Source organism: Leptidea sinapis, chromosome 44, assembly GCF_905404315.1.
Source record: "Leptidea sinapis chromosome 44, ilLepSina1.1, whole genome shotgun sequence".
Taxonomy (NCBI): Eukaryota; Metazoa; Arthropoda; class Insecta; order Lepidoptera; family Pieridae; genus Leptidea; species Leptidea sinapis.
Window position 1 is genome coordinate 7,137,312 of NC_066308.1, and position 14,026 is coordinate 7,151,337.

General features: G+C 34.3%; 1 protein-coding gene across 1 annotated transcript in view; it reads left to right on the plus strand.

Moving 5' to 3' along the window:
• The window catches only part of LOC126977203 (uncharacterized), a 44,838-nt gene that overhangs the window by 2,761 nt on the left and 28,051 nt on the right, over positions 1–14,026 (plus strand). Inside the window, exons 2-3 of the mRNA XM_050825915.1 lie at positions 2,135–2,407; positions 3,975–4,126. Of these exons, the coding sequence (XP_050681872.1) occupies positions 2,135–2,407; positions 3,975–4,126 (425 nt within the window). The remainder of the gene's footprint in view (positions 1–2,134; positions 2,408–3,974; positions 4,127–14,026) is intronic.

Below are 14,026 nucleotides of genomic sequence, written 5' to 3' on the forward strand. Positions count from 1 at the left end.
GGACGAAGAAACCAAAAAATATAACGAATGTCGCAAACGTCAGAAAATTTTTGGAACCAACTTCACCCGTTTCTTTTGTGTTACAGTGATGCGCGCGCATCATAAAATTTCACTCTCATACTCTCATTTTGATAACGCGCCCAAAAGAAGTATTACTTCAAAAATGCGTATCTTCTTCAAACTTGATTATGAACATATTTTTAGATTTCTCCTAAAAAAATAAAAGTAAAATTAAATTAAAAATATTATTAGACTTCATAAAAGTCAATCAAATTATTACGACAATATAATGTAGCCGCGGCCCTACTCGCCTCTCGCCTCGACACGACGCGCGTGCGACACAAGCACATCCCACCTCTAACTTAGTATGTAGTTGCAAGCCTACCTTGGCTGATACCGACTCCAAAAGTAACATAAATTGTAACTACATTATATTGTCGTAAAAATTTGATTGACTCTTAGAAACACGGGATGCACTAACGTTCAAATAAAAGAAGAATGATCAAAATCGGTTCACCCAGTCGAAAGTTCTGTGGTGACAAACATAAAAGTCGAATTGAGAACCTTCCCTTTTTTGAATTTGGCTAAAATTATCTGACCATAATAAAAAGTATAGATTTTATATGAGCTTTGTTTGTCAATACTCTAGTATAACTCTATGAGCGTCCTGCTCATAGAGTTATATACTATTATATAAAAAAGAATCATAGCATTAAAGTAATCATAAATTAAACTCCCATAACATTTCGACTAATTCGAATCATCAATATCAATGAAGTTACGTATCAGTAACTTCATAATAAATAGAACTTGCAAAACAATTATATTAATGCTGAGGCTATTTCGCGGTATTGTAGAGTTACTTACATCCATATCTCATTACCTGGTTATATAACACTATTAACTTATGTAATTATTTATGTGGCTATGAGTATGTCTATTCGTTTTTTACATCCTTCTGCTCTCATTTATTATGCCTATTTTATGTATTTGTTTCATATCATTCCATTTTTGGTGAACTACTTAAGCAAAACATATATTTTTCGTTGATTGCAAATATATGCTAATAATCTCAGATAATTTATATGTCTAGACTGTGACAGTTGTGAACACTTCGAAAAATAGCGGTGAACTGTTAACCTCTATTTTCAGAAACGCAACTTAAATAAAGTGACATACGTCGCTTGTCACGCACACTAAAGTAATAAACCTAGTCTGTTGTCGTTCTTTGACTAACAACAAGTATCTATTCATATAAATTATACAAGCTAATTTAACCTACATTACAGTAAATTTTTGTATATTATCCATAATAACAAACGCGCTGCAATGGCACTTAAAGCGGCAACATATTAGGCGTTTAGAAGCGCGCGCTATGCTAACGCGCGTTTCTAAAGGCGCGCTTGTAGATACGCCGCCATTTTGTTGTACATTCGATCGCGCGCTTTTGTATAGGATGGACGCGTTATTTACAAAAATGGTGAACGAACATCTCGATACAGACTTATTTATCGATGAAGTCCAAAAGCGTCCAACCATATGGGACAAGGAAAGTCCTGATAATAATAATTATCCATGCGTTACGTTGAGAATCTTAGGTGCACATTATGTGCACCTAAGATTCTCTTAGCCTCTGCCGCCATCTTTTATAGCGACGGTATAGAAGCCACACACAAACATCCACTTTGACGTCCATTTTGATACTGAGCTAGATTGGACGTAAATACTACGTAATAAGAGGCGCAACTGCCTAAGTAAAAATTGAAATTTAGTGGTATGAAACGTGCAGTTGACATAAGTTTGAAATAGTAGTAATTACAGTGTCGCGATTGGCCAGGAAGCATAATCCGGCTAAGTTTGAAAGCGAACAGTTGCTTATAACGTAGTGGATTTCGGCTATCTCCCTTTTTTACAAGGTTATAGCCGTCATCTGTCAATCTGTCAGTGAATCGCTTTTTAGAGTTTCGCTAGCCTGAAATTGGATACCTTGACCGCGCTCGTAAAACGCCGTGCTGAGTGCGGTGTGTGAACGCTACCTACACCCGCTGAAAGCATCGCCGAACGCCTAATGTGTACTTGCTGTTAAAGTGAGACAGTGTAAGCAACCAGTTGTAACAATATTACTATATTTCAGGTACGAAGACTTGGTCTGGGTAGAGACGAGCCAAATCCGTCCTTTGATCTAACAGATCCATATTGCTACAATGTCTCCTATGACTACGTTCCCATGCACGACCCACACTTGGCCAGTCACTTTGCGCAGAAGCCGGCGAGGACCAGAATGAAGATCCTCGGGTATTGCACTAAGGATAATAGGGCCGTCTGCTCTCTAAAAGAGTTTAATCAGTACAGAAAATATCTATACAACCAGTTTATGGACAGAATCCACACGGCTATCAAGAGAGTGGTACGTTATGTCATTACTTAGATGAATTATTAATTGTAGGATTGGTTTGTTCAGCTGCCATCATAACACTAAAATGTACCTGATGTTACCTTTTATAGTAACTAAATTAAGGAAAAAAAATAAGCCCGCTGAGTTTCTAGCGCCTATTATTCTCAGGTCTAACCATACTATGTCGAATAGGTAGTAGTTTTTTGACGTTCAATAAGTGATTTTAAATCCTATTTTCAATAAAAACATTTGAATTTGAATTGATAAGTGAAATGATATATAAACTGTCAATACATCTGTTAGACGTTATTGGTATTGCAAATTTCCACGGGCTACGGTTCACATTTTCCACCAAGAAAATTAATATAACGGTGTTTAAAAACTCGTGACAGATGTGAAAAGTTCATTAATGCGGGGCTACTACGAAATACAACTATTTTTTGTTATATATCAAAAAGGAAAGTAGAAAGTAAGATAACCTTAACAATAAAAGATATATTTGTCTACAAATTACTCTTCGTATTTTTTAAAATTATCACATCTTTATAATAATAATAATAAATCTTTATTTGTTGCAAAAAAAATACAATTTTGCTTAAAATTACCCTCGACTCCCAAACTAGGACAGCCCGTGACATGAGGGTTATAACTTTAGTTTTGAGTCTGTATTATTTTATGTGTTACGATCCGTTTTAATACATGTTAAATAGTTTATGGTTTGTCATTGTTATTGCTACCCAGTGTTTATATAATTTCTATCAGTGCAAACTTAGCTGACGTATGTATATTAGTGTCAAATAAGTACTAATATGCGGACGACCGAGCCTTGCTCGTTTTTTTAAGAATGTACTAAATTTGAACAAAAAAAAAACTAATGGGACATCTGGAATCGAACCCCGTCCCATCTGAGCTACTATAGTCTTGTATATCTTACCTATTAAACAGCTTGCCTGAGGAAATCCCACTAGAAACCAGTAAAAGAAAATTTAAAACTAAACTTAAGAAATATTCATTGTCAACACTGCCTTAAAATTAAAATGAGATTTTTAATTATATTTTTTATCAATATTTGTTAATTAGACTTAATAAGAATTAATGTATTACAAGAGACTTGATCCTGCAGACAAAATGTCCAAACAATTTTGCGGGACTATGCTAGCTTTTAAGATTCTTTCTGTAAATGATTAATAGTATAAATAAATAAATAATAAAATATAATGGCGAAATTTACCTGTCTTATGTTATTGTAGGTACTTTCTCATTAAAACACGGATAAAACTACATTTTATAAAATTTAAACCTAGCTAGTTCGATTTATCGCCTTGAAATCCCCTATATACTAAATTTTATTAAAATCGTTGGAGCCGTTTCCGAGATTCAGGTTATATATACAAGAATTGCTCGTTTAAAGATATAAGATTACATTGCTTGTTTCGCCAATAAATAAATGGATATTCCAATCAAACTGAGCTCATATATAATAAAGCCAAGCGAGACACCTCAGTTCACAAAATATCCACATAGTAAAGTGCATTACGCGCGTAAAGAAATGTTTATTCTTCAAAAAATGTTTGAACAGGACGAGCGTGCCCGAGACGACTTAACCCTGAAACGAGTGGACAATGACGTGGCAAGAAGACTTATGATATTCACGAAGGCTGAGAGAGCCAGGGAACATTTGGAAAGGATTGCACAAGAGCATGCCGACGAATGGGAGGAGAAGAAAAGATTGTAAGTTGAATACTGATAGTGTTACTTAAAAAAAGTGTGTGTACTGATGTATGCACGCAAGAAGTTATACTTCTTTGGCCTAACGAAACAAAAATCATTAAAATGCTTTAGTCCTTCTGCTATTCTACTTTTTTAGAAAGAACAATTTTGTAAAAATCTTGCGAAGATGGCTTTGACAATTATTTAATAATGAATACGGGCTGTATGGGCTTGAACCGTTTGCCTGTCATAATAATGGACGAAGAAACCAAAAAAAAATATCGAATGACCTGTTACTTTTGTGTTACAGTGATACGGCGCGCATCTTAAAATTTCGCTATCATCATTTTTTCATAACGCGCCTAAAGAATTATAACTTCAAAATATACGGTCGTTATTGCCGCAATAAAATTATTATTTAACACTATCAAACGAATCAAACTTACACTTTTCCGTTGACCTATGAAATTTGGCAAATATTATACCGTCTTAGCCTACAAGTATAGGGAAATATAATGTACCCTCACTTCTAGGATTAATTCATACATACATACAATCACGCCTCTTTCCCGTAGGGGTAGGCAGAGACCACTTCTTTCCACTTGCTACGATCCTTACATAATTGTTTTGCTTCGTCCAAATAAAATTTGCAAATATTGGGGTTGAGCAGGTTATGAACTGTAAAGCAAATCCTGTAGAAGCCACAACCTGAGAGTTGAGCAAAATATACAAGATTTTATGACGATACGTCACTCGAACGGTTAGCTCAGTCGGTTTGAGCACTGGCACGGAACGCCAGAGGTCCTGGGTGTTGTTTGTGTTTCACCTACCGCGACACGTCACAAATTAGGATTTCATCCCCACCATCTGGATGTGCGGTTTTCAATTAAGTTTCTTCCATCTACTACAAAGCTGTGGAATGAGCTTCCTTGTGTGGTATTTCCGGGACGATACGACGTGGGTACCCTTAAAAAAAGCATATACAAACCTTAAACGCCGGCAATGCTCATGTGATTCCTCTGGTACAATCAAACCGTACACTAGTTTGTCCTATTAAAAAAATAAAAAAGTGTGTCAGCTCCAACGCACGACTGGAGTTTACTCCTCAAGAACGATTATCTTTGAACAGGTGCTAAACAAAATCAAGTCCAATAGAGTCGGTTACAAACAGACATACAGCAAGTAATAAAAGCGTATTAATTAAAAAATCTAATAAATCCTTAACGCTCCAAATGAAAGGAAATGCCCAAACACAAAGGTCCATCAAGGAAGTTACATTTTGGCACACCCTAATAGATATAGTATACTGTGTATGCTAGCTACACACAAGTATATACACACACACACACACAACTGAAAAGTGAAACGTGCGCAAGAAATGATGCGCACCAAGAACGTTACTATCCCATTTGATGAGTAGGTTTTACTCTCCATATTTTTCTCATACCGGGCGCCTTATATGAAAATCGATTCTTAAGGAGTACACTCCAAAAAAATAAAGAAAAATATGCAGCGTAATATTAAATAGTCCTGAATTTTGTAACGTTACTTGAAACATTATCCATTAACACTCGCCTCAGCTTGCTACAAGTACGTGACGACGGCCAGCTGATTAATGGTGTTTTGTTTCCACTACGTTTGTGTGAAACTATTTTGTTCGCTACAAATTCTGTAGTCCTCACGAAAATGTACCAAGTTTATGAAGAATTCGATGCTAAGAATGCTTTTGTCTTGGAATTTAATTTTAGATGTATATTTCTCGTGTTTGAAATAGAATTTGAAGGTTGAAAATTGTCATAAAAACTGTCATAACCATAATGTTAACACCAGGAAGAGGCATAAATTTATAATGCCTACTACTCGCCTGAATCGAGTTAAGTCTATTATGGGGCGATGTATATGTTTTTACAACAAGATCCCAGAAAATGTTCAAGACAAAAGTATTACGTTATTCAAAAGAATTCATTCATATTTGCCAATGTGTGGCGTGTGCATTAGTTACTTATTTATTCAAAATACTTTGGGGCTAATGCCAAGCGTGGCTGACTGTTACGACTTGTCAATCAAAATCTGTTACAACAACAATAAATTCGCTTTCCTTTTATTTCTGGGTGTATGTCATTCTCATGCTTAGCTAAATATACGGTTCCACATTTTTCTTTAAGACTTTCACTTATTTATAATGCTGTAAATGATTATCTCTATTGGTAATTCCGCTCAATTCGACAATTCGATTAGTGTTTCGTCTCCACACGAGGCATCTTGAGGAGCTGTTAACTTGCCAAAGACTGGAACGAGAGCTCGCTTTATAACATTTTAAATATGCAATAGATTGTTGCAAAGTAACGCCTTAATCAATTAATTTGCCTCCCTTTGTATAAAGCAAAATATGTAATTTAGAAAAATCTATACACAGTCTTATTTTTAGGTTACTTTCCTTTAAAATAAGTACTACTTGACGTATTTCTAGTTATACGTATTTAAAAACTAAGAAATTTCATTCATTCGTTGCCTTATTTAAGTTTTTTTCAGAAAGCAGAGTAGATATAGGTACGTTTAGTCATCCACGATGTAGCCCGTATTCACGCCCGACTAATTGGCTTCGTCGAATGCTCAATGTTCGAGAACTTTCCATTTGATCTCTCGATGCTTTTGTTACGTGTCAGATTCGTATTTCGATTCAGGGATATTGGAAGTTTTTGCTGAGATAAAAAGTACTCGAGAGAGTGATTTGATCAAAGGTCGAAGTACTTTCTTTCTAGCTAGATATTTACTCTCAGGTATGCTTTAATAGGGTCAAATAATATGTAATAGTATAGAAGTCGCACTCCGCAAAATCAATTAGAGAAATAGAGACTCTTGCAAACATACAATAAGATGTAATTCAGATCGCACAGCGCTACTAACCTACATTTTTATTCACGTAGAAGTTGCCTCTCTTTCTATCGCGTGACTCTTACCTCTTCTAACCACATAAGGGTTGCCTTCTTTAAAACTGTAGCTATCTAGTGTAATGTATGCGTTGGGTGACAACGACATAGTCAAACCTACTTAGTACATGTAATAAATAGGTAGCTATCATGAATGGTAATTTAATTATAATAATAATCACTTTAAATTAGATTGTTTAAGCGTCTTTAGGAAGCTTAAAAAAATAATTTTGGATCTCAGGGACCTTTAATACGCTTTGCGTTTTCTATGTTTCTCCATTTTTAAATGGTCGGTCGGATAGTGATGTAGGTGTTGAGCAAAGCTCGTTGAGTCCGTACTGTAGCCACTCTGTAGAGGCCGCCGCGCGCACTTTGGATTTCGATACCTATACGGGGAGTGACACAGGCCTGATGTAAATTTGAACTGTGGTTATTTGACACTATAAATGCGTATTTGGAATATTATTTAGATTGCAATAAACTAGTTTCTTCAGATACTTTCTCATATTTAAGTTATATCCATTGAAAAAATCCATCGATGGATCTTTTTACACTTTTATATCCACTTTGATCCATTAATCAAGACTGTTGTACATAGTGGATTTTTATGGACAATGAGTGTCAAAAAATCCATTATTAGGATATTAATACACCAAGTGATTAAGAAAATATTTTTTACTATAATGTATGTATACCTAATTAATATATACAAGTTTTAACTATTACATTAGAATATTTTGAATTATAAATTATTTATATTTCCAATTCATCCTAAACAGGATACTTATGAATGTTCTCCAAAAAAACTGAAATTGTATGATGAATGATAACTTTCAAAGATATATAACTACCTAAAATTTATTTATTGTAATGATTCTGTTATTATGGTTCATAATCTGTTAAGAAAAACCAATTCATATATTTTTTGTAAAATTTGTTAAATAAAGGCATCAAGTTAGAATTTTTGCTGTTTTTGGAATGAAACAATGTTAGACGCCGCGCCGTCCGAAATATAACCGGCATGAATCAAAAAGGAACCCTCTCCCAGGGGTGAGGGTTCATATCATAGAGGCAATTGGGCAGCGCCTACCTTGTTATGAACCTAAATAAATAGAGTACTAGTGTTAAAACCAATTTAGTTTAATTTGGTTCCGATATATTATAACCAAACTTATTTTTAACGCCCTCTCATAATTTTTTTCCTTAAGCTAGATACTAAATATCTACGGTAAGCCATCTTTTCATATTCCAAAGCTCAACTACGACTAGTTAAATCCACAGTGCCTACCTTGCTAGAAAATCAATGCACGCCCCTGCCCTCACCTAAATGCAATGCAAAGCTTAGTGAGCAGTACGTCTACGATTTACTAGACTATAATTGCATCATATCAACAAGTTCTACACTTGTCACGGATATACATCAAAAGGATAAAGAGGGTCATTGTCCAAGTATTCGTCCAACGAGCAATTTTAAGTGATCTTGTCTCTGAGCTGTAGACAATTTTGGAAGATTCGATTGTCCAAAAGGATGTGGTATTACACACTTTTAGCCTCCTTCATGTGGCTCATGCACTAACTGCTATATAACACACCTCGTGGAGCATATTTCTAATGGTATAAGACACAAGAAAGCGATTTCACAAGGAAGTTGTCACAGGAAACTTGTTGTCACGAAAAGTTGTTCTCCCTTTTGTAAATTCGTGATAGATTTATAATTAGATTTACAGCAATTATTTTTTTGGAGGCCTTGCTGCAACAAAATAATATTTTTTGCGTTTCAGACGATATGTTTTATATTTCAAATAGAAAAGTGTGTTTTAAATAAAAATCTTAATTTATATAAATTATGTGACACGTTGTTTGTCCGCGATGGACTCCTAAACTAGTGAACGGATTTAAATGGGGATTACTTCATGGGGTGCAGTTTAGTCCAACTTGAGAGATAGGATACTTTTTATTTCGATTTGGCATCCATAATTATTTTAATTTTCAATATTTATTTGTATCGACATATTTTCTATGAGATAATTTATTGACGCACTTAAACGCCGGCAATGCTTATGTGATTCCTCTGGTACAATCAAACCGTACACTAGTTTGTCCTATTAAAAAAATAAAAAAAGTGTGTCAGCTCCAACGCACGACTGGAGTTTACTCCTCAAGAACGATTGTCTTTGAACAGGTACTAAACAAAATCAAGTCCAATGGAGTCTGTTACAAACAGACATACATCAGAAGCTAATAAAAGCGTATTAATTAAAAAATCTAATAAATCCTTAACGCTCCAAATGAAAGGAAATGCCCAAACACAAAAGGTCCTTCAAGGAAGTTACATTTTGGCACACCCTAATAGATATATTATGCTACATGCGTAAGCTATCACTCAGTATACTGTGTATGCTAGCTACACACAAGTATATACACACACACACACACACACACACACACAACTGAAAAGTGAAACGTGCGCAAGAAATGATGCGCACCAAGAACGTTACTATCCCATTTGATGAGTAGGTTTTACTCTCCATATTTTTCTTATACCGGGCGCCTTATATGAAAATCGATTCTTAAGGAGTACACTCCAAAAAAATAAAGAAAAATATGCAGCGTAAAATTAAATAGTCCTGAATTTTGTAACGTTACTTGAAACATTATCCATTAACACTCGCCTCAGCTTGCTACAAGTACGTGACGACGGCCAGCTGATTAATGGTGTTTTGTTTCCACTACGTTTGTGTGAAACTATTTTGTTCGCTACAAATTCTGTAGTCCTCACGAAAATGTACCAAGTTTATGAAGAATTCGATGCTAAGAATGCTTTTGTCTTGGAATTTCATTTTAGATGTATCTTTCTCATGTTTGAAATAGAATTTGAAGGTTGAAAATTGAAGTGTCTGTTTGAAGCAAAGACTTAGAATATTGTAGGATTGGCGAACAGACTTAGTTGTCCAGCATACGCGGTTAAAATATTAGACAATTAACTGACATAGATGCGGCGCGACTAGTATACTTTGGTTATTTCCATAGTATTGTGTCCTATGGTATATTGCTTTGGGGCAACGCTGCCAATAATAATACAATATTTGTGCTGCAGAAGAGGGCTATTCGCGCTATTTATAACCTAGGTCCTAAAGAATCATTGAGAGCAAAATTCAGAGAATTAATTAATTAACATCTTGTCAGTTGCTTCTCAATATATTCTGGATAATATAATGAAATATGTTCATAGGCACATGAGTGAATTTGCTCGAAACTGTCATAACCATAATGTTAACACCAGGAACAGGCATAAATTTATAATGCCTACTACTGGCTTGAATCGAGTTAAGTCTATTATGGGGCGATGTATATGTTTTTACAACAAGATCCCAGAAAATGTTCAAAACAAAAGTATTACGTTATTCAAATGAATTCATTCATATTTGCCAATTTGTGGCGTGTGCATTAGTTACTTATTTATTCAAAATACTTTGGGGCTAATGCCAAGCGTGGCTGACTGACTGTCAATCAAAATCTGTTACAACAACAATAAATTCGATTTCCTTTTATTTCTGGGTGTATGTCATTATCATGCTTAGCTAAATATACGGTTCCACATTTTTCTTTAAGACTTTCATTTATTTATAATGCTGTAGATGATTATCTCTATTGCTAATTCCGTTCAATTCGACAATTCGATAAGTGTTTCGTCTCCACACAAGGCATCTTGAGGAGCTGTTGACTTGCCAAAGACTGGAACGAGAGCTCGCTTTATAACATTTTAAATGTGCAATAGATTATTGCAAAATAACGCCTTAATCAATTAATTTGCCTCCCTTCGTATAAAGCAAAATATGTAATTTAGAAAAATTTATACACAGTCTTATTTTTAGGTTACTTTCCTTTAAAATAAGTACTACTAGACGTATTTCTAGTTATTCGTATTTAAAAACTAAGAAATTTCATTCATTCGTTGCCTTATTTAAGTTTTTTTCAGAAAGCAGAGTAGATATAGGTACGTTTAGTCATCCACGATGTAGCCCGTATTCACGCCCGACTAATTGGCTTCGTCGAATGCTCAATGTTCGAGAACTTTCCATTTGATCTCTCGATGCTTTTGTTACGTGTCAGATTCGTATTTCGATTCAGGGATATTGGAAGTTTTTGCTGAGATAAAAAGTACTCGAGAGAGTGATTTGATCAAAGGTCGAAGTACTTTCTTTCTAGCTAGATATTTACTCTCAGGTATGCTTTAATATGGTCAAATAATATGTAATAGTATAGAAGTCTCACTCCGCAAAATCAATTAGAGAAATAGAGACTCTTGCAAACATACAATAAGATGTAATTCAGATCGCACAGCGCTACTAACCTACATTTTTATTCACGTAGAAGTTGCCTCTCTTTCTATCGCGTGACTCTTACCTCTTCTAACCACATAAGGGTTGCCTTCTTTAAAACTGTACCTATCTAGTGTAATGTATGCGTTGGGTGACAACGACATAGTCAAACCTACTTAGTACATGTAATAAATAGGTAGCTATCATGAATGGTAATTTAATTATAATAATAATCACTTTAAATTATCTTGTTTAAGCGTCTTTAGGAAGCTTAAAAAAATAATTTTGGATCTCAGGGACCTTTAATACGCTTTGCTTTTTCTATGTTTCTCCATTTTTAAATGGTCGGTCGGATAGTGATGTAGGTGTTGAGCAAAGCTCGTTGAGTCCGTACTGTAGCCACTCTGTAGAGGCCGCCGCGCGCACTTTGGATTTCGATACCTATACGGGGAGTGACACAGGCCTGATGTAAATTTGAACTGTGGTTATTTGACACTATAAATGCGTATTTGGAATATTATTTAGATTGCAATAAACTAGTTTCTTCAGATACTTTCTCATATTTAAGTTATATCCATTGAAAAAATCCATCGATGGATCTTTTTACACTTTTATATCCACTTTGATCCATTAATCAAGACTGTTGTACATAGTGGATTTTTATGGACAATGAGTGTCAAAAAATCCATTATTAGGATATTAATACACCAAGTGATTAAGAAAATATTTTTTACTATAATGTATGTATACCTAATTAATATATACAAGTTTTAACTATTACATTAGAATATTTTGAATTATAAATTATTTATATTTCCAATTCATCCTAAACAGGATACTTATGAATGTTCTCCAAAAAAACTGAAATTGTATGATGAATGATAACTTTCAAAGATATATAACTACCTAAAATTTATTTATTGTAATGATTCTGTTATTATGGTTCATAATCTGTTAAGAAAAACCAATTCATATATTTTTTGTAAAATTTGTTAAATAAAGGCATCAAGTTAGAATTTTTGCTGTTTTTGGAATGAAACAATGTTAGACGCCGCGCCGTCCGAAATATAACCGGCATGAATCAAAAAGGAACCCTCTCCCAGGGGTGAGGGTTCATATCATAGAGGCAATTGGGCAGCGCCTACCTTGTTATGAACCTAAATAAATAGAGTACTAGTGTTAAAACCAATTTAGTTTAATTTGGTTCCGATATATTATAACCAAACTTATTTTTAACGCCCTCTCATAATTTTTTTCCTTAAGCTAGATATTAAATATCTACGGTAAGCCATCTTTTCATATTCCAAAGCTCAACTACGACTAGTTAAATCCACAGTGCCTACCTTGCTACAAAATCAATGCACGCCCCTGCCCTCACCTAAATGCAATGCAAAGCTTAGTGAGCAGTACGTCTACGATTTACTAGACTATAATTGCATCATATCAACAAGTTCTACACTTGTCAGGGATATACATGATAGGGATAAGGAGGCTCATTGTCCAAGTATTCGTCCAACGAGCAATTTTAAGTGATCTTGTCTCTGAGCTGTAGACAATTTTGGAAGATTCGATTGTCCAAGAGGATGTGGTATTACACACTTTTAGCCTTCTTCATGTGGCTCATGCACTAACTGCTATATAACACACCTCGTGGAGCATATTTCTAATTGTATAAGACACAAGAAAGCTATTTCACAAGGAAGTTGTCACAGGAAACTTGTTATCACGAAAAGTTGTTCTCCCTTTTGTAAACTCGAAAAATCGTAGACAGATTTATAATTAGATACACAGCAATTGTTTTTTGAAGGCTTTGCTGCAACAAAATAATATTTTTTGCTTTTCAGACGATATGTTTTATATTTCAAATAGAAAAGTGTATTTTAAATAAAAATCTTAATATATATAAATTACTTGACACGTTGTTTGTCCACGATGGACTCCTAAACTAATGAACGGATTTAAATGGGGATTACTTCATGGAGTGCAGTTTAGTCCAACTTGAGAGATAGGATACTTTTTATTTCGATTTGGGATCCATAATTATTTTAATTTTCAATATTTATTTATATCGACATATTTTCTATGAGATAATTTATTGACGCACGGTTTGACAGTTCCGCTGTGAAACAATTTTATTATAACAACAGAGAGCATTTTTTAACAAATTATTCTTGATGTTTTGAAATATTATTGGCGAATTCCTATTAAACAGTATTTTTTTTTATTATCTACAGAACAACGTCTGTTGAGTCAGCTAGTATTTATATATTATACAGGCTAGCAATTATACAATTCGTGGCAACAATTGAAATTGTATTGTGTACAATGGAAACATAAAAAAATTACATAAAATTACAAAAATTAAGTAACAGGGTCGTTTTTTAAGAATATTTAGTTTTGTTTTGTGTCCATAATTTTTGTGTTTATTTGCATCTTTTATACTTTAATATCTCCGCCAGCGTGTTTCGACAATTTTTCTAAGAAGTGCCCAATAGATGTGTCTATGTTTATAAGTTCAGTTTGACAGTGGTGAATAAAGGCATGTATTTTATTTGAAACTAGCTGACCCGGCAGACTTCGTACTGCCTCAATGGATAAATAAAAGACCTAAACTTTTGTATAAAATAAACTTAAAACAATCAAAAGGAATCCTTCTTTTTATTAAAACA